This window comes from Loxodonta africana, chromosome 1 (assembly GCF_030014295.1).
Source record: "Loxodonta africana isolate mLoxAfr1 chromosome 1, mLoxAfr1.hap2, whole genome shotgun sequence".
NCBI lineage: Eukaryota > Metazoa > Chordata > Mammalia > Proboscidea > Elephantidae > Loxodonta > Loxodonta africana.
In genome coordinates, this window is record NC_087342.1 from 96,569,152 (window position 1) to 96,594,577 (window position 25,426).

The 25,426-nt window shown below is 46.3% G+C and overlaps 1 protein-coding gene across 8 annotated transcripts in view; it reads left to right on the forward strand.

Annotated features, from left to right (window-relative positions):
- ZNF76 (zinc finger protein 76) overlaps positions 1-25,426 on the forward strand; it is a 36,324-nt gene that overhangs the window by 10,422 nt on the left and 476 nt on the right. For 2 of the 8 annotated variants that reach the window (XM_064284922.1, XM_023540147.2), the window contains exons 2-13: positions 9,572-9,740; positions 16,749-16,829; positions 16,942-17,019; positions 18,182-18,441; positions 20,551-20,667; positions 20,999-21,074; positions 21,708-21,833; positions 21,965-22,144; positions 22,970-23,203; positions 23,311-23,474; positions 24,280-24,444; positions 24,974-25,087. In XM_064284922.1, the coding sequence (XP_064140992.1) occupies positions 9,668-9,740; positions 16,749-16,829; positions 16,942-17,019; positions 18,182-18,441; positions 20,551-20,667; positions 20,999-21,074; positions 21,708-21,833; positions 21,965-22,144; positions 22,970-23,203; positions 23,311-23,474; positions 24,280-24,444; positions 24,974-25,087 (1,668 nt within the window). In that variant the 5' untranslated portion in view covers positions 9,572-9,667. Of the gene's footprint in view, positions 1-9,571; positions 9,741-16,748; positions 16,830-16,941; positions 17,020-18,181; positions 18,442-20,537; positions 20,668-20,998; positions 21,075-21,707; positions 21,834-21,964; positions 22,145-22,969; positions 23,204-23,310; positions 23,475-24,279; positions 24,445-24,973; positions 25,088-25,426 lie in introns of those variants that run through there. The other 6 variants (XM_064284930.1, XM_064284934.1, XM_023540149.2 and 3 more) reach the window with 6 other exon arrangements.

Below are 25,426 nucleotides of genomic sequence, written 5' to 3' on the forward strand. Positions count from 1 at the left end.
AGAACTGACTTGACGGCAATGGGTTTGGGTTTTTTTTTTTTTGGTATGATAACCCAGTCCCTCCTTGATGCTGATAAGATGTTTAATTTTCTAATAGCCGTTTTCAAGCTAGTGGTGACCCCAAGCTGAATTCCAAAAACAATTCAGATATAACTTCATCATGTCTTTGCTGATTTTCTTGTCATATAAAAGCTTATCCTGGGCATACCCATTACCTTGGAATCGATTCTGGCTCATAACAACCCTATTGGGCAGAGTAGAAATGCCCCATAGGGTTTCCAAGGAGGGGCTGGTGGATTCAAACTGCCGACTTTTTGGTTAGCACCCTGAGCTTTTTTAACCACTGTGCCACGAGGGGCCCATTATCCTTGGGACAGTCCTTCCAAAATGTCTGTATTCTGGACTTTTTCTTTTCATGGACTAAGGGTGGATTTGAAACTCAACCATGATTGCCATATCAGGTGTTTACAAACTAAGGTGTTAACATTCACTTAACTTTATGGGTGAAAAGCAGTTTTTTTTTTAATTTTTTTAGTTTAAATGAATTCTGGCCTACATTTTCAATGCCCTTTTGGAATTAGAAATAATCTACTTTGCCTAATCTTTTTTCTGTGACTAATTCTTCTCTAAAAAATTACAGTAGCCAAATGGAAACCATACTGAAGAGTGATTTGGGTTTTTAAAATCAGTGTGCCTTTTACAAATAGTCAACTGATGTTTTAAATTTGTGTTATGTTAATGCAGGATTTTGCATTAATTTCCTGTTTTCTCTGTAGTATGTAGAAACCCACAGAACCAAGCCCATTTCTCTAGGTTTTTGTGTGTGCATTGAAGTCTCTTTCCGTAACAGCGAATACTGAATCATTTCACCGCAGCTCTTCCAAATCTGATTCTCATTTGTTTGCCACCTCTCTCCCCAGCCTTCATCCCCTCCAACCTAAAATTTGTCTTCTATGAGAAGTTTTCTGCGTTTCCAAATGAGGAATTTTCTGAGTAAAAATAAAGTCATAATTTTTTTTTCTGGCCAAAGCTGAGCCTTCTCTTTCCAAATGAATGTTTTTCTTTTTTTCTTTCAGCTTCTTAATGCATTTGCCCTCTGGGCTCAGTGAGGCAGAGTACAGAAAGCCTTGTTCCCAATGTCCGGGGAGTTCTGGTTGATGGAAGATGATGGAGTAGTGAGCAGGTGCCTGTAGTCAGGGCACAGCCCAGTTCAGGGGTGGATGAGATTAGATTTCAACCATGACAAAGTGGAGAAACACAAATACTGTGGCTACTCTTTAGTTTCCTGTCTTTCATATCCCTTGTTCTTTTGCTTTGAGGAGGCAATTTAAGTACATCTTGTTTCATGGAGAAATCTGGAGATCTAAATATCCAAAGTTTTTCTGTTATTCCCTCAATAATTATAATTTATGTTTTTCCATAATGTGGAAATTATCAAAATATTAATATCACATTCAAGTAAAGTTTTGCTGAAGGCAAATCAAAAACAGTTGCATATTAATCTCAGAAAAAATAGATTTTAAGGCAAAATCCACCATAAAAAAACAAAGGACATTATATAATGATTAAAGAGACAATACACCGTTACAACGTAATCATAATAAATATCTATATGCACCCAACAAGAGGGCTCCAAAGTGCATAAACTCTTAACAGCAGTGAAAAGAGAAATTGACAGTTCCACAGTAATAATAGGAGATTTCAACACATCACTCTCGGTAAAGGACAGAACATCTAGAAGGAAGCTCAGCAAAGAAACAGAAGGTCTTAAGGCCGCAATCAACCACCTTGACCTCATAGACTTATGTAGAAAACCCCACTGACAGCAGCAAAGTATACATTCTTTTCCAACACACATGGAACTTTCTCCAGAATGGACCACATCTTAGATCTCAAAGCAACCTTCAGCAAAATCCAAAACAATGAGATAATACAAAGCATCTTCTCTGATCACAATTCTATAAAAGTAGAAATTACTAGCAGGAAGAGCAAGGAAAAAAATAAATACATAGAAACTGCATAACACCTTGCTTAAAAACCACTGGGTAATAGAAGAAATCAAAGATGGAATAAAAAATTCCTGGAATCCGATGAGAATGAGAACACATCATACCAAAACCTATGGGACACAGCTAAGACAGTGCTCAGAGGTCAATTTATAGCAATAGGTGCACACATCAAAAAAGAAAGGCACAAAATCAAAACCTTAGCCCTACAACTCAAACAAACAGAGAACAGCAAAAAAAGCCCACAACCACCAGAAGAAAGGAAATAATAAACATCAGCGCAGAAATAAATACAGAATAGAAAAACAATAGAAAAAATTAACAAAACCGAAAGTTGGTTTTTGAAAGGATCAACGAAATTGACAAACCATTGGCCCGATTGGCAAAAGAAAAATAGGAGAGAAACCAAATAACTGCAATAAATGAAATGGGGGACATTACAGCAGATTGAACTAAAATAAAAATTATAACAGAATACTATGAAAAACTATACTCCCAACAAATTTGAAAACCTAGAGGAAGTGCACAAATTTCTAGGAACATACTACCTGCCTAAACTAACAAAAATGGAGGTCGAAAATCTGAACAGACTCATAACAAGAGAAGAGACGGAAAAAGTAATAAAACTCCCAGCAAAAAAAAAAAGTCCTGGCCCAGACGGCTTCACTGGAGAATTCTACCAAACATTCAGAGACGAGCTTGCGCCAGTACTACTCAAACTATTTCAGAACATAGAAGAGGATGGAATACTTCCGAATTCATTCTATGAAGCCAACATAACTCTGATACCAAAACCAGGCAAAGACACCACAAAAAAAGAAAATTACAGACCATTGTCTCTCGAGAATATAGATGCAAAAATTCTCAACAAAATTCTAGCTAATGGAATTCAGCACCATAAAAAAAAAAGTACTCCATGACCAAGTGGGATTCATACCAGATATGCAAGGATGGTTCAGACATTAGAAAATCAACATAATCCACCACATAAATAAAAGAATCACATGATCATTTCAGTCAGTGCAGAAAAGGCATTCAATAAAGTCCAACACCCGTTCCTAATAACTCTCCATAAGATAGGAATAATAGCAGAAACTGTGTGTACATGAACAGTTTTGCCTGCTTGGTTTTTCTATAAATCTAAAAGTGTTCTAAACAACAGTCTACTAAACAAACAAAAAAATGTTGCAGCAGTATATTGATAGAGAACTGCCAGAAATTCAAGCCAGATTCAGAAGAGGACGTGGAATGAGGGATATCATTGCTGATGTCAGATGGATCCTGGCTGAAAGCAGAGAATACCAGCAAGATGTTTGCCTGTGTTTTATTGACTGTGCAAAGGCATTTGACTGTGTGGATCATAACAAATTATGGATAATATTGCAAACAATGGGAATTCAGAACACTTAATGGTGCTTATGTAGAACCTGTACATAGACCAAGAGGCAGTTGTTCAAACACAACAAGGGGATACTGCATGTTTTAAAATCAGGAAAGGTACTTAGACTTTATGCCGAGCAAATAATCTGAGAAGCTGGACTAATATGAAGCAGAACAGGGCATCAGGATTGGAGGAAGACTCATTAACAACCTGAAATATGCAAATGATACAACCTTGCTTGCTGAAAGCAAAGAGGACTTGAAACATTTAGTGATGAAGATCAAAGACTACAGCCTTCGGTATGGATTGCACCTCAATATAAAACAAAAATCCTCGCAACTGGACCAATAAGCAACATCATAATAAACGGAGAAGATATTTAAGTTGTCAAGGATTTCATGTTACTTGGATCCAGAATCAACGCCCATGGAAGCAACATTCAAGAAATCAAATGACATGTTGCGTTGGGCAAATCTGCTGCAAAAGACCTCTTTAAAGTATTGACAAGCAAAGATGTCAGTTTGAGGATTAAGGTGCCTCTGACCCAAGCCATGATATTTTCAGTCGCTTCATATGCATGCAAAAGCTGGACAATTAATAAAGAAGACTGCAGAATTGATGCCTTTGAGTTATGGTGTTGGTGAAGAATATTGAATATACCATGGACTGCCAGAAGAACAAACAAGTCTGTCTTGGAAGCAGTACAGCCAGAATTCTCCTTGGAAGCAAGGATCGCGAGGCCTCATTTCATGTACTTTGGACATGTTATCAGGAGGGACCAGTCCCTGAAGGAGCACATCAGGGTAAGGTAAGGTAGAGGGTCAGGAAAAAAGAGGAAGACCCTTGACGAGATGGATTGACACAGCGGTTGCAACAATGTGTTCAAACAGCAATGATTGTGAGGATGCCAAAGGACCAGGCAGTGTTTTGTTCTGTTGTACATAAGGTCACCATGAGTTGGAACCATCTTGACAGCACCTAACAACGTTTTTCCGTTAGGAAACACAATACATTATGAAGACATAGTTATTTCCTGCCATCTGTGCAACAATGGGTTTAAACAACGAAAGAACTCAGTGCCATGGAGTGGATTCCAACTCATAACAACCCCAAGTGTTACAGAGTAGAACTGTTGCATAGAGTTTTCTTGGCTGTAAACCCTGGTGGTGTAGTGGTTAAGTGCTACGGCTACTAACCGAAGAGTCGGTGGTTCAAATCCGCCAGGCGCTCCTTGGAAACTCTATAGGGGCAGTTCTGCTCTGTCCTGTAGGGTCGCTATGAGTCAGAATCGACAGCAACGGGTTTTGGTTTAATTATTACAGAAGCAGATGACCAGGCGTTTCTTCCATGGCACTGCTGAGTGACTTCGAACCACCAGGCTTTCAGTTGCTGATGTCGGATGAGTCTTGGCTGAAAGCAGAGAATACCAGAAAGATGTTTACCTGTGTTTTACTGACTATGCAAACACTTTTAACTGTGTGGATCATAACAAATTTTGGACAACATTGCAAATAATGGGAATTCCAGAACACTTAATGGTGCTCATGTAGAACACGTACATAGACCAAGAGGCAATTGCTCAAGCAGCTGAGAGCAAACGATTTCTGTCACCCAGGGACCTAACAATGGTTTAAGTTCATTTATAACTGCAAGAGAACTGACTTGCTAGTTCTGGGAGCGTCGGGGGTGCTCCCTTTCCACCCCCATCGTCACACTTACTCTCCCCCCTCCCCAGCTTGCTCTCCCCTACACTCAGCCCATGTTGTTGGGTGAGTGGTAAACCTTATATTCTCCAAGAAGAAAATAGAGCAGCTGCCCCTGTTGCCTCTCCACCCTTTCTCCATGGGCCATGAGGGCTATGAAGCTGAAATGTCAAGTGCAGGCAGAAACTACTCAGCCAGCCTTCCTAAGGTAGTGGCAAGTCTCTCTTTGGCTCTACCAGTGTCACTATTGGTAGCTTAGTGCTGGACAGGAGGATTCAGAGAAAAGCATCACTTAAAGAAAGGAAAGGGTGAGAAATGGCAGGCAAGACATTGGTACACGCCTGGCAGCCACAAAGCATGCTTTTCACCACGCTCAGGCTGTGTTGGAGGGAAGCTTCAGAGATTGGGAAAGGATAGAGAGCAACAGTACACTGTTTTCAAGGTTTGGATTATGAGGCTTAAGGAGGAAAATGGAATGATTTGGGGTTATTTACCTGGATGTAAGAACATCCAAAGGAGTTGAGATTTGTTTTCTATGTGCCTAAGAAGGGTTGTTTTGGGAAATATGGCCACCCTCTTTCTGTCATAGGCAGGTCAAGAAGAACAGGGTTTAAGTGGGTGAGATGAAAGTTAACCAACATTCAAGTGTTTGAGTGCTGACAGTGTATCAGTCACAGTGGATTAGCAGAAGGAAGAGAGGTACAGACTCGGGGGCCAGCCAGCCTGGGTTAGAATCCTGGCTTCAGCACTGACTAGATGTGACCTTGGGCAAATTATTCCACCTCTTAAGCCTCAGTTACCTCATCTGTAAAACGTGGGTAATGATGGTACCTATCCCCTCATAGGCTTATTTTTAAGATTTAAAAGAGTTAATACAGGTAAAGTGCTTCGAATAGTGCCTGGTACATATCAAGGGCAATGTATGTGATGGGGAGCCCTGGTGGTGCAGTGGTTAAGCATTTGGCTGCTAACCGAAAGGTTGGCAGTTCAACTCCACCGGCCGCTCCTTAGAAACCCTATAGGGCAGTTTTACTCTGTCCTGTAGGGTTGCTGTGAGTCAGAATTGTCTTGATGGCAATAAGTTTTGTTTTGTTTAATATGTAGTAGGTATAATTAGCATGAGCACTGGGAAGGATCTTAGATCTTCTAGGCCAAAGCTTCATTTTACACATGAGGAGGCAGACACAGGAGGTAGAATCAAGATTAGAAGCTACTTCTGCTGCCTTTTAGCCCAGGACAGTTGCTACTACTCCTGGCTATCTTTTGGAAATACAAGGTGACTCTGAGTATTTCCTTTAGGTCCCTCTTCCTTTCCCTCCTCCTCAGAGGCAGTATTTGCAGAGTGTTTTCTATGTGTTGGAGCCCTGGTGGTGCAGTGGCTAAGAGTTATGGCTGCTAACCAAGAGGTCAGCAGTTCGAATCCACCAGCCGGTCCTTGGAAACCCTGTAGGGCAGCTCTGCTCTGTCTTGTAGGTTCACTATGAGTCAGAATCAACTCCAGGGCAACAGGTTTGGGGTTTTGGTTCTATGTGTCAGCACTGTGCTAAATACTTACATATATGACCTCATCTAATGCTTACAGCCACCTGTGAAGCAAGTTCTTCTACTATTATCCCCATTTTTTTAGAAGGAGCATCTGAAGCTCAGGGAAGTTTGGTTACTTGCCCAAGGCTACACAGCTTCTAAGAAACAGAGCCTCAATTGGAGCCCAGGCTGTCTGACTCTAAAACCCGTGCTTGTAACCACTCCACTGATTTTCTTTGAAAACCCCCAACAGAGTGCAGATGTGCTAAATTAAACCAAGCATTGCTGCAGAAGTCACAGGGCCCAGCTGTGAAGATTTGAAGCCATTTTGTGATCTCTTTTCAACCTACAGTCTACTTTGTTTTTAGACCTGGATCTCTATATGTGTCCTTATTTCTGAAAAAGACATTGTTACTGTAAAACAGGCTACCAAAACAATTTCTCTACCTAGTTAAAAGGTTAAAGGTCATAGGGCAGACAAGGAGAGTCAAGGACCAGAACTTACGTGAGACAGAGGCTCTCTGGGAGTTATCAGGGCTCTGGGCAATGCCAAGTCACTGCTAAGATCCTAGTAGACCAGGTAAGAATTCCCACCTAGACCAGTGATTCTTTATCATTAAGTCCTTATAAGACTGATGACAACCTTGAATTCTCCTCTCATGAGAAAAATGCCCAGGCTTGCATGCCAAAAAAAGTATTTTTAGGTGACTTTAGTGTTCATAACCCCCCAGCCAAGAACTTCTGTACTAGGCAGGACCTTAATAGGGTACATAAGAGCCAGACAGCCTGGGTTCAAATCCAGCTTTCTCACTTACTAGCTGTGCAACCTTGAGCCTTTCTGGGCCTTAATTATCTCAACTGTAAAATGGAGATAATAATAATAATATTTAATTATAGGATCCATGTGAGGGTTAAATGAGTTAATATATGTAAAATGCTGGTACATGGTTAGCTCTACAGTCATGTTCACTGTTACTACTACTAATAGTAGTAGTATTGGTATCCTTAGAGCTTAGCCCATTCTGTAAATGTCTGTGAACAGTATGAATAATTCTAGTTGAGACACCAAGCCTAGGATAGAGCATCCCAACCTATGTGTCACAAATGGGTTATAGTTAAGCCAAGATATTGATCTGCTCGGCCCTCAAGGCTGCCAAAGCCCCAGCTGGTTGGTTCTAGCTTCAGGCAGCAGCGTCTGCAGTGGGACATACAAATACCTTCTCTTTGGGTACCCTGTCTTGAAAGCTGTTAGGGCAGCACTGATGGAGGAGATCAGCTGGTGGGTAGTAAGAATGCAAATGGCCAATCCAGATTCTGAGTCCAGGAGAATTCTGTGGATTGGATGGCCAAAAGAATCTTAACCACTAAACTTAGAGCAGGGACTGTGGGCTTCCTGCAGGCTTCACAAGGTGGGGATGTACAGCTAGAGGCAGGTTCCATGGCCAGGCAGAGGAAGTCCTGCTGGCAGGAAGCTCCAGTGCTTCCTACCTTGAACATGACGACCTGGTGAATCACTCAGCAAGGATTTGTAGAGAGCCCACCATTGGAGGCTCTGGAGAAACCACAGGGAGCCAGAAGCCAGACTGGAGCCCAAAGTCTCATGTAGGCAACAAACGTTAAACAGGTGGCAATAAGGACTGAAGTAAGTGACTCCAGCGGTGGGAGTACTAGGAAGGGGTGGCGCCCAGGACTGTAGGAACTTACAGGGAGGACCCAGCCTTGCCTGCAAGGTGAATTCTAAGTGTGAAGGGAAGCCATTGAAGAATTTGAATAGGAAAGTGAAATATTTAGGGTTTCATTTATTTTTAAAGATCACCCTGACAGCATGTTAGAAAATGGATTGGAAACAGGCAAGAGTTTTATCTGGGGACTTCAGTTAGGAGGCTCTTGGGATAGATAGTCAAGAGGTGAGAGGTGATGGTAGTCTGAAATAGGTTCTTGGACTTCTGAGGGAAAGAGAGGAATCAAAGATGGCTCCACTGTGTCTGGGTAGATAGAGGTGCCATCCCTTGGGTAGGGAATACGGGACATGGAACAGGTGGGGAGGGACGTTGTGAGTGCCGTTGAGGACTCGTTCCACGTGATACCTGTGGGTTGTTCAATGAGGATGGTCAACGGGGCCAGTCGATGGGTGAGTCTAAATGCAGGAGAGATGTCGGAGCAGGCAGGAAGAACCAGTGGCCATGGGATTGGCTGCTTGCCTTCGACAGGGCCTCCCTTCTAAGGGAAGCGAGTTGAGTTTAAAAGTAGATTTTGAATAATGAATGCCTACTGTACAACCAGTTGGTTGACAGGCCTCTCTAATATGCTCAACTTTCATAATTCTTTTTTTTTTAATTGAAAGTTTACAAATCAAGTCAGTCTCTCATACAAAAATTTATATACACTTTGCAATATACTCCTAATTGCTCTCCCCCTAATGAGACAGCACACTCCTTCCCTCCGCTCTCTCTTTTAGTGTCCATTCAGCCAATTTCTGACCACTCTGCCCTCTCATCTCCCCTCCAGACAGGAGATGCCCACATAGTCTCATGTGTCTACTTGATCCCAGAAGCTCATTCTTCACCAGTATCATTTTCTGTCCCATAGTCCAGTCCAATCCCTGTCTGAAGAGTTGGCTTTGAGAATGGTTCCCGTTTTGGGCTAACAGAAGGTCTGGGGACCATGACCTCCGGGGTCTTTCTAGTCTCAGTCAGACCATTAAGTCTGGTCTCTTTAGGAGAATATGGGGTCTGCATCCCACTGCTCTCCTGCTCCCTGAGGGGTTCTCTGCTGATTTTACAACTTTCAGAATTCTTGAACGTGTGTTTTTTTTATCCTCTTCGTAAATACTGACATAGTTCTCTACTTTGAAGAATTCTCTTTTTCTTCATGGCTGGCCTCATTCACTCCTTACTTGTGTATCTTTGCAACTGGAGAAAGCTGTGCAACTCATAATGGGACACTTATTTTCTCAGATTTGTGACCTAGAAGGAAATTTTGGACCTCAGCTGTGGCTCTCAGTGCTGGCCAGAAACCAACTTCATGTCTGTGTGCACGAGCAGCAGTTTGCCATGGAGAGCTTGGGGCTGCAGACGGTGACCCTCAGTGACGGGACAACAGCCTACATCCAGCAAGCTGTCAAAGGTGGGTGTTTTCAGGGGCCTGGGAACCTGGTCCTGCCCCCCAGCTTTGGGAGAGGAGTGCTCCCTTCTGAGGGTCTCACCACCACCTTGTCCTCTTGCCCAAGGTCCCTTGCCCATTACAGTTTGGTCTGCATGAGAATCTCATGTGGTGTTTAATGAAAAGGGAACTCTTTAAAATAAAACCCCATCTTTTTTTAAGCAAGCTAGAAAATCAAACATCCCCAGCCCTAGGAACCAAGGCCTCTCGAAGGCAGTATTCCTTGCATGTAGTGAGTAAATAAATATTTCTGGAATGAATGAGTACAGTGGTAGTTATGACTTCCTGTTTTCTAAGTATTCCCTGTCCAGTTCTTCAGTGTTTTCTAGAAGTAGATCATCATCTGAATTCAAGTTAAGCATCACACAGCATCTAGTGAGCATCTACTGTATACAAGATACGTTTCTGGGTTCAGATGGAGACACCCAAGCATAGCTCTCATTCCTTAGTCCACACCAGGGCTGCCAGATTTACCAAATCAAAATACAAGGCACACAGTTAAATCTGAATTTCAGATAAACAGTGAATGAATGTTTAGTATAAGTTTGTTCCAGACGTTGCATGGACTGTTGTTGGTTACCATCGAGCCAGCTCCAACTTCTGGTGATCTTACGCAGAACAAAGCTTTGCCCAGTCCTGCGCGTCTTCATGATTGTTGCTATGTTTGAGTCCGTTGTTGTGGCTGTTGTGTCAAGCCATTTCATTGAAGGCTTCACATGCATAAATATGGAATAAAATACTAAGAAATACTAAAAAGATATTCATTGTTTATCTGAAATTCAGATTTAACTGGAAGTCCCGTATTTTTTTTAGCAACCTACCCCTACTGTCAGACCAAAAAAAAAAAAAAGTCCCGTTGTCATTGAGTCCACTCCAACTCATAGCGAATTTTATATCAAAGCGGGTGTTGAGTCAGAACAAACAGTGTTGTTGAAGGGCAGGGGCTTCGTGCCAGGGACCCCCACCCTCACACCCAGCTCCTCCTCTCTCTCCTCTCTTACCTGTATTCTTCGGCAAAAACGCTGCCTTGTTATGTGTCCATCAAGTTGATTCTGACTTATAAACCAAACCATTAGCCGTCGAGTCGATTCGGACTTATTGCGACCCTATAGGACAGAGTAGAACTGCTCCATAGAGTTCCCAAGGACTCGAACTGCCAACCTTTTGGTTAGCAGCCGTAGCACTTAACCGCTATGCCACCAGGGTTTCCTGACTCATAGTGACCCTATATATCAGAGTAGAGCTGCCCCGTAGGGTTTCCTAGGCTGTAATCTTTCTGAGAACAGACTCCCAGGTCTTTTCTCCCGTGGAGGGGTGCTGGTAGGTTCCACCCAGCCCCTCCATTAGCAGCCAAGCACTTAACCATTTTGCCATCAGGGCTTCTTAACACTGCCTTAGTCATACTCTTTATTTTGCCTTTCTGGAGTTCATGAGTGCCACCATCCCCATGATTGCATTGTCATTGCAACATTGCCTTCCTTCATGTCAACACAGTGTCATGTATTTCAGTTCCAAGTTTACAGATAAGCTGTTTATTTCATTTTAAATTGTCTGCATCCTGATGATGACTAAGAGGTCCCTCAGTCTCATCAGTAAGTGCTTTCCAAATGACAGTATGAATGGGTTCCTTTTGGAAAGATTTCTCATCAAGAGCTATCTGTGATGTGTGTGTTCCAGCTGGCTTCATTCTCTGATAATGAAATTTTTCTAGAATCCTTTTTTTTTTCCCGTAAATTTGTATATAACAAAATATTTTCCAATTCAAGAGTTTTTACATGTAAATTCAGTGATGCTGATGATGTTCATCTTATGCAGCCGTTGACACTGTCCTTTTCCAGATTATCCCACCATTAACAGAAATGTTCCCTAAGCAATGACTCCCCCTTTTCTCCTCCCTCCCACTCTGGTAACCACTAACGAATTTTGGTCTCTATACATTTGGCTACTTCATATAAGTGGGATCATACCATATTTGTCTTTTTGTAATTGACTTTATTTCACTCAGCATAATGTTTTCAAGGTTCATCCATGATGTAGCATGTATTAGAACTTCATTTCTCCTTATGGCTGAGTAATGTCCATTGCATGTATGTACCACATTGTTACCTCTTCATCTGTTGACGGACATTTAGGTTTCCACCTACTGGCTGTTGTCAGTAATGAACATTGGTGTACAGGTTTCTGTTTGTTTCCTGCTTCCTGCTTTTGTCTGTATACCTAGGATTGGGATCGCTGGGTCATATGGTAGTCCTAGGTTTAACTTTCTGAGGCTCTAGAATACTTTCGCAGACTTCCCACCTCAGATCTTGTCCTTCTGCTGCAGTCTCAGCAGTCTGGATGGAAAAGCTTAGGAACTGTAGATAGGGCTGTGTTTGCTCCTGGGACCCAGTTTCCATGCCTCAGTCTTCTGCTGTGAATTCATGGTGGAATGAATGAATAAAAAGCAAGTGGCCACACTTGGCCTGAGGAAGCCACACTCATGTCTTTTCTTCTTATATCTGGGTCTCTTTGCCTTCCCCTTTCCCCATTTATATCTTTCTCTTTTCGCTTTCCCTACCTCCTCCAGAGTGTTGCAGTGTGCACGTGTACATACATGCGCGCACACACTCACACACAACAGATTTTATGCTGCTGAGCGTAGACCTGGCCTTCAGGAACCCGCACTACACTGTCCTGAAAGGCGTCTCTGACTGATTAGTCTCTGGAACCTCTTGTTTCCAGCACCATTGTCGCTGCCAGCAGGAAGCTCTGTCTGAGCTCAGCTTAACTCACAGGCGCTACAATTCCATCTGTAATTAGGGTGAGCATAAAATATGTCAACCAAACCTGGACATTTTTAAGAGTGGAAGAGTATGCTATTAATAAATGCATTGGCACTGTTCCATTAAATGGGAATATATGGTCACCTGTCCGTAATGGGATGTGAGGGTCACTTCATTCAGTTCTTCTCCCCACTCACCTCTCCCCGTTGTAGTCTCTAGCTGCTAGAGGAAATTCTAGATTAAATTTTTTTTCAAACAACTCTCCTCAACATTTTGTTTTCTGCCTTGAGACAATACCCACTCTACTAGCAGAAGCTCTGCTGATGCGTTCAGGTCCCAAGTAGCCAGTATCCTTGCCAGGGCAGGTGAGGTATTCAAATGCTCGCTGGTGGAAGGGAAGAGGGCGAGCCCCTCTCCCATCGCAGCCCCTTTTCTGTCCTACTTCTTACCTTTATCTCTACCCCTCCTACCTTCAGCTGTGCTGCAGGACTGTTACTGACCCCAAGAAGACTCCATTTGGGGACAAGGCTGTAGATTCTTCTGATGGGGAAGCATCAGCAGAGAACTGGGCCGAAGTAGCGCCTGGTCCTTTTCCCACATCATAAGAGCTCAAATTCCTAAACCTGACCCTTCTAAAGAAAGGGGCAAACTACTTTTCATTAACTTGCCTGCCTACCTTCTTTCTGTCCTTCATTCTTTTCTTTCTTCCTTCCCTTCCTCCCTCCCTCTTCCCCTTTTCCCCTTCCCTCACTCCCTCCCTCTCTCCTTTCCTCTTTCTCTGAGACTCGCTGGACACTGGGAGGAGCCTGTCTAATTCTTCACTTAGAACTTTTTGCCCTTAGAACTGCTTTCCAGTAAGGGTCTGAGATAAAAGAAGGATAATGTCTTAGGAAATCTAGAATCTTGTTAATTTTTATATCGCTTGTTGTATTACTTTAGGTGTGTTGATTTTTTTATTAGAAAATTGAAATGAAGATACCAGAAATCAATGAAGGAACTATTACCCAACAGTGACAGTGGAACAAGACCTAGATGGCCCCATAATAGTCACACTCACATAGCTCTGTATGGTTTTATCCTCCATTTGTTCAAAAATTCAAATTGAGATTATTCTAATAAAAGCTAAGATTTATTGAAGGCTGATCACATACCTGGCACTGTTCCAAGTGTTTTTGTATTCATTAATCCATTTAACCCTCACAGCAACCCTATGAGGAAGACACAACTTTTAATCCTCATTTTAAGAAGGAAGAAGCTGAGGCACAGGGAGGTTAAATAAGCTGTCCAAGGACGCACAGTAAGAGGTAGAGCTGGAATTCAGACCCAGGAGGCCTGGCATGGTTCCAGAGCCCATTATTGCTTTTAGCCGTTATGTTATACTGCCTCATCGGAGGGGCTGGGTCTTGGCCCACTCTCATAGGGGGAAATGAGGGAATGTTGGTTGCTTTTTTTTTTTTTAAGTGTCCCCAGGTTTATTGAAAATGTTACAGCATAGCTGAAAGATTCAAAGGGCTCTGTGTGGTAGCATGTATTTTGATTTAATGAGTTGGAGCCATGTCTGAATTTTGACCTCTTGGGGCCTTTCCAGGTTTAAGGGTGTCTTGATTATCTAGTGCTGCTATAACACAGACACCATAAATGGGTGGCTTTAACAAACAAATTTATCTTCTCACAGTTTAGGAGTCTGGAAGTCTGAATTCAGGGTGCCAGCTCTAGGGGAAGGCTTTTTCTATCTTTTGGCTCTGGAGGAAGGTCCTTGTCTCTTTGAGCTTCTGCTCCTGGGCAGTCATCTTGTGGCCCAGCATCTCTCTTATCCTATCTTTGCATCTCCCTTCCCGCATCTCTGCTTACTTATTTGCTTGTTTAATCTCTTTTATATATCAAAAGAGAGTAACTCAAGACACCCTTTACACTAATCCTGTCTCATTAACATAACAAAGACAACCCATTCCCAAATGGGATTGTAAACATAGGAGTAGAGGCTAGGATTTACGACACATATTTTTTTTTTTCTTTAATACTTTCCAATTTATTTAAAAAATTTGTATTGTATACAAAATACCATTTGCTGTTTTAATCATTAAATGTACGGTTTGTGACATTAATTACATTCAGTGTTGTGCGGCCATTTCTAAAACGTTTTCATCAACCAATTTACTTTTAATTAGCCCTTATTACCCTTTTACCTGCACCCACTTCCCCCCTTGATAATAGATGTATTTATCTTTGCAAGAGTGTGGAACATTAGATATGTATTTCAATATAATACATCTGAAGGATTTAAGTTACATAAAATAAAACCTAGTTTCTCTTTTTCTTTTCCCATGGTCCTGTTTGTTTACCATATCTCTTCCAAAGTTCCTTTTTTTTTTTTTTTAATAATTTTTATTGTGCTTTAAGTGAAAGTTTACAAATCAAGTCAGTCTCTCACATATAAACTTATATACACCCTACTACATACTCCCACTTACTCTCCCCCTAATGAGTCAGCCCGCTCCCTCCTTCCAGTCTCTCCTTTTGTGACCGTTTTGCCAGTTTCTAACCCCTTCCACCCTCCCATCTCCCCTCTAGACAGGCGATGCCAACATAGTCTCAAGTGTCCACCTGATACAAGTAGCTCACTCCTCATCAGCATCTCTCTCCAACCCATTGTCCAGCCCAATCCATGTCTGATGAGTTGTCTTCTGGAATGGTTCCTGTCCTGAGCCAACAGAAGGTTTGGGGACCATGACCACCAGGATTCTTCTAGTCTTAGTCAGACCATTAAGTCTGGTCTTTTTATGAGAATTTGGGGTCTGCATCCCACTGTTCTCCTGCTCCCTCAGGGGTTCTCTGTTGTGCTCCCTGTCAGGGCAGTCATCAGTTGTGGCCGGGCACCATCTAGTTCTTCTGGTCTCAGGATGATGTAAATCTCTAGTTCATGTGGCTCTTTCTGTCTCTTGGGCTCATAATTACCTTGTGACCTTGGTGTTCTTCATTCTCCTTTGATCCAGGTGGGTTGAGACCAATTGATGCATCTTAGATGGCCGCTTGTTAGCATTTAAGACCCCAGACACCACACTTCAAAGTGGGATACAGAATGTGTTCTTAATAGAATTTATTTTGCTAGTTGACTTAGATGTCCCCTTAAGCCATAGTCCCCAAACCCCCACCCTTGCTCTGCTGACCTTTGAAGCATTTAGTTTATTCAGGAAACTTCTTTGCTTTTGGTCCAGTCCACTTGAGCTGACCTTCCCTGTATTGAGTGTTGTCCTTCCCTTCACATAAAATAGGTCTTATCTACTATCTAATCAGTAAATAACCCTCTCCTACCCTCCCTCCCTCCCCCCCATAACCACAAAAGAATGTGTTCTTTGCAGTTTAAACTATTTCTCAAGATCTTATAATAGTCGTCTTATGTAATATTTGTCCTTTTGCATCTGACTAATTTCACTCAGCATAATGCCTTCCAGGTTTCTCCATGTCATGAAATGTTTCACAGATTCATCATTGTTCTTTATCGATGCGTAGTATTCCATTTTGTGAATATACCATAATTTATTTTATCCATTCATCCATTGATGGACACCTTGGTTGGTTCCATCTTTTTGCTATTGTAAACAGTGCTGCAGCAAACATGGGTGTGCATATATCTGTTCATGTAAAGGCTCTTATTGCTCTAGGAGGTAGTCCGAGGAGTGGGATATCTGGGTTGTATGGTAGTTCTATTTCTAACTTTTTAGGGAAATGCCAGGTCGATTTCCAAAGTGGTTGTACCATTTTACATTCCCGCCAGCAGTGTATAACAGTTCCAGTCTCTCCACAGCCTCTCCAACATTTATTATTTTGTGTTTTTTGGATTAATGCCAGCCTTGTTGGAGTGAGTACAGCACATATTTTTGATGGACACAATTCAATCCATAACAAAGGGTATCCTTTGTTCTCCATGAAGTTCAATCTTAGCAGCTTCCCATTATGTTAGAAGTCCCCACTTAAGTGCCCCTCTGTTGGGAACTATAGGGTTCCCTTCTGGGACAGTGCCTTCATCCCCAGAGCCTCCAAGTCCCGGGCCCAGGGAGGCATGGAACAAGGTGCCTCAGAGAATGTTACTTTACCAGTGCTTAGGCAAGCAGACTAGTGCCTAGAGACTCCAGTAGGCCTGTGCTAAAAGCAGGCATTACTGAACTCTCTTCTGGTCCTGACCTGTTTCTCTGCATTTCCACCCCGACAGGAGAGAAGCTGCTTGAAGGGCAGGTGATCCAGCTGGAGGACGGGACCACTGCATATATTCACCAAGTGACAGTACAGAAAGGTGAGGGTCCCGCCACACACCTGCCTTCTGGAGGGAAGTCAAGCAGCCCCCACCAAGGGACCCCTCCAAGGCCCTGAGCTCCAGAGAAAAGCAAGCATTGCTCTCATTTCAGAATCTCTCTCCTTTGAGGATGGACAGCCTGTGCAGCTGGAAGATGGCAGCATGGCCTATATACATCGCACACCCAAAGGTGGGGTCACTGTCACCAGGACTGGTGGGAAAGGAAGGGAGACATAACTGGCAGAGGTTGGGGGGATGGAGTGGCACACTCCTGGAGTGGGGGCTCAGACCTGAGAGCTGTGGTCCCTGAGGTACATACAAACTCACCTGGATTAGCAGCCTCGCCTGCCTTCCTTTGTGCAAACCACAGAAGTACTTGTTTCTGCCACCAGGAGGCTAAGCTTTGGGGGGTCAGTAGCTCAGATCCTGATGGTGGCTTTGGCTCTAGTACAGTCTTAAAGTCTTAGAGCTTTAAGCAGGACCTGAGAATATCATCCAAGACCAGGAGCAAAAACTTAGTAATATTTAAGAGTGAAGCTTGTAAGGTACTGAATAATAATAATTTATTCCTTCTACAAGTAATTTCTTAAGCAGCTACTGCATTCCAGACAGCATGCTAGCTATGGAGGATATAAGACAGAACAAAGTCAGACACAGTCCCTGCTGCCCTAGCGTCTAGTGGGGGAAACAGAAGTGGAAGGAACCACCACTGATGAGCTCACTGTTGAAAACTGGAATCAGGCTGAGGGAGGCTCTTGCTCAGTGATGTAGGAGCTGAGAGCTGAGGAATTAAGTGGAGTTAGCTAAGGGCAGAGGGCTGGCAGGATTGTTCAGTACTCTAGACAGAAGGAACAGCGTGCGCAACCTGGAGATGGGAGAAAGAAAGAGTGTCACGTTCAAGGAACTGCTACCAGCTAGAGAGCTGGGACTGAGGGCAGAATGAGTAAGATGAAGCTAAAAAGAGAGACGGGCCAGCGTGCCTGGAGGCTTGAGTGTCAGGATCAGGATTTGAGTTTTTCTTCTGTGGACAGCAGTTGAACTATTTAGGCAGGCAGGTGACACAATCACATTTGTGTTCTTCAAAGATCCCTCTGGATGCCATATAGCCTGCAGGAAAAAAAAGGAGTCAGGAGGCTTTCGTGGTTGTCTAGGCCAAGATGACAATGGTCTTCTGTCAGGTCCTCAAGGAGATTGTGAGTTCCCAGTCAGTGCTCATAGGAGACCTCTTCTTTAGAGGCAGCCCCAGGAGGAGGGCCAGTCACCAAGGTAGAAGGACAAGAGGAAAAGTCCTTCCAGGAGAAACTCAGTGCTGAAAACCTTCCATGGTAACTTTCTGGTTAACTTAAAACCAGGGTCCCTGCTGCGTCTCTTCCCCTTGTGTGGCATCTGGCCTGACCGTGGGTTCCTTGCAGAGGGATATGACCCCAGCGCCCTGGAAGCCGTCCAGCTGGAAGACGGCTCCACCGCCTTCATTCACCACCCTGTGGCTGTGCCGTCTGACAGCACCATCCTGGCTGTGCAGGCTGAGGTGGGCCTGGAGGACCTGGCTACAGAGGATGACGAGGGCTTCAGCGCAGACACAGTGGTGGCCCTGGAGCAGTATGCCAGCAAGGTGAGTACACAGGGTCTGACAACTGTCTCCCCTTGGTCAGCTCTCTGGACAGTGGGACCTTGCAGGCCTACCACCTCTTGGCCCTGTCCCTTTCTTCTACCTCTCTAGTACCAGGGCGGGCCTGTGCTTTGGCAAGGCATAGGCTCCTCCCTTTGCCCTTCTGCCCCATCTCTCCCCACACATCATGTCCAGGGTGTGCATCACAGCCTGGCTGGGGCCGATGACAGCTGTTAGCACTCACCCTTGTTTATGCTGTCCCTGCAGAGGGGAGGCAGCTGTAAGAAGCAGTGACATCCGGCTGGTGGGAACTTAGCCCCAGCTTCACGTTGGCTGTTGTAATAATCCTCTGTGCTGTCTGGGACAGCCATGCCAGTGACTTTTATTAGTTTTCCAGTCCACTGAGGTCAGATGTTCTTGTGTTTATTTCTTCTCTGCGACTCATTTAGTCACGTGGGAAAGTAACCTCAGTAGTCAATGACGAGGGTAGATGTAACAGAGCAGCTGGGATTCTTGGAACGCCAGGCCAGCACGGTAGCTCAGCTGAAAAGGAGAAGGCGCCTGGCTTTCCACATGTCAGGCAGTCTGAGCTCTCTGCCAGAGCTGTGGTCCTGCCCACATGGGAAACTAGGGTACAGAGATCAATGAGTTTTCCAAACCGTGGTGCTCCCTCCACCCCAGCTTCCAGGACCACCAGTTTTGCCTAAAAGTGGGGGGCAGGTGTTTTTCTAATCAGAGAGGAGAAGAGGAAATTGACCTGTCTTTTTAAAGTGAAGCATAAAGCTTTATGGCAGACCTCTTTGGGCTATGCTCATTACTCCTCATTCCCACCCCACCCCCCCGCCCCTCCCACTCGTTCCCAGAGGTGTATTTTGAGACTTGCTGCTGATGGAAAGGGAATCAGGCTTTAAATCATGAGCCCTGGACTCTGTGCCACCTCTGCCTCTACCTGGTCTGACCTTGCAGTAGTTACTCCCCTCCACAGCCTCAGCTTGTTCCTCTCTAATGCAATGAGATCGGACCAGATGACCTCAGAGGTCACTCCCGGCTCTGATCTTCCTTGATTCCCTCAATTACCCCAGGAGCTAGTGAGACATGGTCATGAAATCAGAGTGCCTGAGTGGGTTAGCCTGCCAAGCAGGCCTGGCTGCCTATGACCCTTCTCCCTTCACCCCCACGAGCTGCGTAAGTATCCAGGAGGTGTTGTCAGCTACTTGACCCCCTGACCTGGAGCCTGACTAGACAGGCCTCACCATGAATTTGACCTCACCCCTTTATCCCCTACTTACCATGATTTCTCAAGTTCTGCTTCAGGAGCTCCTAGAAAGGCCAAAGTGTGATCCAGCGCCATCCCAGAAACAAAGACTAAGGGAGGGGCCCACCAGCACCCTGCATAGGAAGGAAGAGGAGTAAGGGCTTGCTGTGGCCAGAGGCTGGTGTGAAATGGGTGGCTCTGGCAATGGTCCCAGGAAAAGAAATAAAAAGGAAGGAATTGTTAGCTGGGAGCTGTGGTTAGTGGTGTGGACCTGCAGCCCCCTGCCCTGGGCTAGACCGCTTCTACAGTTTGCTGGTTGCGGCTGCCTCACTTTGGGCTCCATATGCTGCTGAGTGAGTCTAGGTAAGCTCATCTAGCAAGCGCCCTTGTTAATGCTCCTTCTAGACATAAGTTTCTGACGGGAGGAAGGGGCCCCCTCTCATGAGAAGATGGAAGCATCCAGAGTTGCAGCCTCCTAGGTGTGTGTGCTCAGATGGGGGCATTCTAGCACTCAGCCTAGCTCAGGTGTGACCATTGAGACACCCCTTCCCCTACCTGGCTGGCTCAGGAAATGTCCTTTCTTCAGCAGCTGTCACAGCCCCTATAACATGTAGTCCTCCCTCTGTCCATCAAGATGGGAGGGGTGGCTCCACATGCCAGCCCTGTATCTGCAGTGTGTCCCAGTATCTGTTCCCTGTCTGAATATATCACCCCAGGTTGCCCTTCTTCCCCAGGGGCCCCTGGCAGGCTTACATAACGTTTATTGAGTCTTAAGCGGCCAGCTGGGCCCTGTGCCCCACCCTTCCCCTCTCTTCATTGAGATGAATGCATGTGGGATCCCAAGATATTTTCCTCAGGTTCTGCATGACAGCCAGGCTCCTCATAACGGCAAAGGGCAGCAGGTTGGGGACAGAGCGTTCCGCTGTGGCTACAAGGGCTGTGGACGGCTCTATACCACCGCTCATCACTTGAAGGTAAGGTTGCCCGCAGACAGCTTTTAGCTGTGCCATCTTCCCCACCAAGCTTTGATGGGAACTGGTTCTTCCCCCTCAAGTTACTCGTTGCCTACTAAAGGGAAGACATGAGCATACAGAAATGTCAGCACAGGGGGATGTGAGCCACACGAAGCATGCTGGAAGGGAAGAGACTAAGGGAGGGCCCTCTGGAGAAGGAGGGTCCTCAGCTGAAGAAAAAACAAAGGCGGTGACCAATATCTAGATGTTGGCACCCTGAGCCCTAAAGAGAACCACCGAGCCCAGGCCGTCCCCTTGTCCCTCTGAATCCTGTGTTTGCTTGTCTTCACAGGTACATGAACGAGCTCATACGGGTGACCGTCCATACAGGTGTGACTTCCCCAGCTGTGGAAAGGCCTTTGCCACAGGTAAGCTACCTGAATGGAGACCAAAGCTGGACTGCTTCCAGTGAGGGCAGAGGGTTCTAGCTCAGCTTTGGGATCTCCCTAAAGGAAACTCAACACCAGGCTGTCTTCCCAGAGAAACTATTGTCCAGAGGGCACCAACTCAAAGGGCACCCTCTCTAGAGGAAATCCTGTTATAGAAGCAAGAGTCAGCATGATCCAGCTAGCAGAGGAGCCTGGGGCCTTGGCAGAGGGGCCCTGCCACTCATGTCAGCTCTGACACCCACCAGCTAGGGGGGCGTTGGGTGGGCCAAGGCACCTCTCTGGCTTCATTTTTCTCCTGTGTGAAGCAGGCACCCTTCTACACAGGGTCTCTAGGTTCCCTCTCAGGCTTCTGTTCTGCATTGGCTCCAGCTGCCCCTAGAGAGGAAAGGAGGGAGAGTAACTTTTCCAGCCCTTCTTAACTCCCAGGCTGAGGTAGGATAGAGACCTATGTGGACCTCTCGAGCCAGAGGAGCTCTGGAGCCCCACAGAGCACATCTTAAGAAGGAGCATCTCTGGACTAGGAAGGTGGGAAGGTGGGAAGCTGGAGCTTGAGGCCCCACTGGTTGCTCTGCTCACCTCTCCCCCCATCCCCCGCCCCGCCTCCATGGACAGGATACGGGCTAAAGAGCCATGTGCGTACCCACACTGGTGAGAAGCCATACAAGTGCCCAGAGGAGCTATGCAGCAAAGCCTTCAAGACCTCAGGAGATCTGCAGAAGCACGTCCGTACCCACACTGGTAGGCTGGGTCCTGTTCCCTGCGAGGGGGCACTCACTCGCCTTTCAGGGTCTGACCCAGTGCCATCCCCGCTCCTTGCTCCAGCATGGCCTCCCTCCTGAGCCACCCCTCACACCCTCTCATTTCCACAGGTGAACGCCCATTCCGATGCCCCTTCGAGGGCTGTGGCCGCTCCTTCACCACCTCTAATATCCGCAAGGTACATGTGCGCACCCACACAGGCGAGCGGCCCTACACCTGCCCCGAGCCCCACTGTGGCCGTGGCTTCACCAGCGCCACCAACTACAAGAATCACGTGCGCATCCACACAGGTGGGCCAGCTGGCATTCAAGGACCACTCCCTCTGAGGCCCAGACCCCTCTACCAGCTTCTGATCTGAATTATGTTCTCAACTCCCAGCCCAGGAGCTCCTCTCTGCTGGCCCTTCTAGGCTAGTCTGAGGGCAGGAGGGTCTGTGGTTCCAGCAGTATCCCCAGAACCACCGTTTCATTTGCAGTGAGGGCTTCCTCTATTTGCAGTTAGGTCCAATCCAACAGATATTATTGCTAGTCCTCTCTGGAGCCCCTCAGCTCTCTGCCACCCCTCTGCACCTCCCCTGAATCCTCCTCCAGCTGAGCTCCCAGAAAGAGGCCAGGGACAATGGGGAAAAGACAGAGTGCAATGTCACCTTCATCCCCTCACCTCATCCAGTGTCTGTATGATTCCTGCGTATCCTCACCCTCCCCAGTGTCATGTCCTCGTCCAGCCCTCTGTGTGAACTCCTCTCGGCTCTCCGTGTTCCCCTCACTCTCCCATCTCACCTGATACTTCACTTACCCCATCTCTGTCTCCTGCCTCTTCTGTTCTCCACTGTCTGCCCTGCCACCTTCAAACTTACAAACCCTCGACTCCCCTACCGGCCTTGCCCTGTCCCCCATTCTTTTCATCTTGGCTCTGGGCTCAGTGGTCCCACACCTACATCCTCACAGCATTCCACCAGCCATCTTCCCCAACTCTGTCCGTCCATGGTCCCAGATCTCAGTCCCTCTCCCTCCCTCTGTGGCTCTCCCCTCACCAACTCTGTACCCACCCCTGTCCCTTTAGCTTCCCCCTTGCCAGCCCCAGTTCCCACCCCCCTCACAGCTCAGTGTCCCCAGGGGAGAAGCCATACGTTTGCACGGTGCCAGGCTGTGGGAAGCGTTTCACCGAGTACTCGAGCCTGTACAAACACCATGTGGTGCACACGCATTGCAAGCCCTACACCTGCAGCACCTGCGGCAAGACCTACCGGCAGACTTCCACTCTGGCCATGCACAAGCGGAGTGCCCACGGCGAGCTGGAGGCCACAGAGGAGAGTGAGCAGGCCCTTTATGAGCAACAACAGCTCGAGGGTGAGGGCTGTGGCTAGAGGAGAGTGGGCAGGGGTGAGAGTGGGGGCAAGCCAGGCCTCCCCCTGGCCCTCCGGTGGCAAGTGTCAGCCTGGGCTCTCCTCTCCCAGCCACCTCTGTAGCTGAGGAGAGCCCACCACCCAAACGACCTCGCATTACTTACCTTTCGGAGGTGAAGGAAGAGGGCGATGACATCCCAGCCCAAGTGGCCATGGTGACAGAGGAGGATGGGGCCCCTCAGGTGGCTCTGATCACTCAGGATGGTGCCCAGCAGGTACAGGCCCTGGGGGGAAAGGGTGGGGATCGGCCACTCTGGCTGACTTCTCCCACTCTCTCTGAGGAGCCCTGAAGTTCTAACAGTGCCACCTCCACCCTCTTTCCCTTTCTAGCCGTATGGACCTCAGCTGACGCCTGAGGCTAAAGGGATTAAATCTTGTAACTCAGTCCCTCCTCCTCCCCCTCCTCCTCCCCCTCCTCCTCCCCCTCCTCCTCCCCCTCCTCCTCCTCCTCCTCCTCCCCCTCCTCCTCCTCCTCATGCTTCCAACTCAGGCTCTGGGAGTTTGTAGTTTCCGTCTTTACTTGGAGGCTGAGAGAGCCCTGATCATCTGTATGAGACACTTGGATGTCCTTCTCAAGAGAGACACATTGGTGTAGAGGCCAGAGCATGGCGTGGGGTCTGGAAGCCTGGGGCCCAGTCCCACCAGTGACTAGGCAGCAGTATAACCGGACCCATGTCAGCACCCTCCCTATGTGCCGGGCATATAGGCACTGTTAGATGTGCCTTTGCCTTTTGGAGTTGTCATGGGGATGAAATTAGGTGGAGACCCTGAATTGCATAGAGTAGAGCACAGCGGCCCAGAGATGGTAAATAGAAGTGTCAGCTGTGTTCTTCTAGTAACTTCTCTCTCTAACCTAGGACCAGTTTTACTTGCCTGTCCTCCACCCCTGGGACACAAAGCTAACCTTTTAGCTTACCAACAAACTAACCTTGTCTGGGAGAGCAGATACATCCTCACTGGGGACTTTCAGACAGCCCAACTCTAGGGCTTCCAGCTTATCTACTCCCCTCCTATCGGCAGGTCAGCCTGTCCCCCGAAGATCTGCAGGCTCTGGGGAGTGCCATCAGTATGGTGACCCAGCACAGCAGCACCACCCTCACCATCCCCAGTGATGACAACGAACTTGTCCCATCTGGCACGCATACGGTCACCATGGTCAGCGCCGATGGCACCCAGACACAGCCCGTATGACCAGGCAGTTTGCTTGGGGTTTCTTGTTCTCTTGTCATTCCTTGCATGGGGTAGGCATTAAAGCACAGGCTAAGCAGCCAGGCTTTCTTTCAAGCACAGTGATCCCCCAACAAAAAGGGGTCTTCTCCACAGCTCCTCTGAGCCATCGGAAACTTTCGTCCTTAAAAGCATTTGACTGGGAGGCAAGAGACAATTTCTAAATCTCTGTCTATCCCTAGTTTTCTTTGCAACCATAGGCAAATCACTTTTGCATGGACTTCAGTCCATTTTCAAATTAGGGGATTAAATTATTTCTGGAGTCTTTTACAACTTTGTCCTTCTGATTCAAAAACCGCTAAACTAAGTTGGAGAAAAACCTACCCTTACTTAGCTGTGAGCCCCAGGCTAATTAATCTGACCCATAATGGTTTTCTCCAGTCCCTTCTAGGTTGTTCTCAGCCACCTTGCTCCGAGTCATTTTTATTTCGAGTTGGGGGAGGGAGAATCATGCAGGTGGGTTGGAAAACCTCATTCTGTATTTCAGGTCACAATCATTACCTCTGGAGCTGTGGTAGCTGAGGACTCAAGTGTAGCATCCCTTCATCATCAACAGGTGGCGCTGTTGGCGACAGCCAATGGAACACACATTGCAGTGCAGGTGGGTACAGGTGTGGGAGGAATAGGAATCCTACACCAGGGAACAAAGTGGGGAAATGAGGCGGGAGTCTCGAAGAGAAGGGTATTTGGCTTAAAAAGAGCCGGTTGCAAAGGACAAATCCCTTTCTGCCTATATCCACACTCCTGTGTTGGGCTCCTTCTTGGTTGAGGCAGCGTAGTGAAGCCGTTTTGAGCCTTTAGGATAGCTTTGATGGCCATCCATCTGGTGGTCCAGGACCTTTGTCTCTTCATGACTACATTTCTTTATGTGGAAAAGAAGTGGACTGAAGTAGATGGTTGCTCTCCTCTCCAGCTATCCATTCTTTAAGTGAGCTGATCT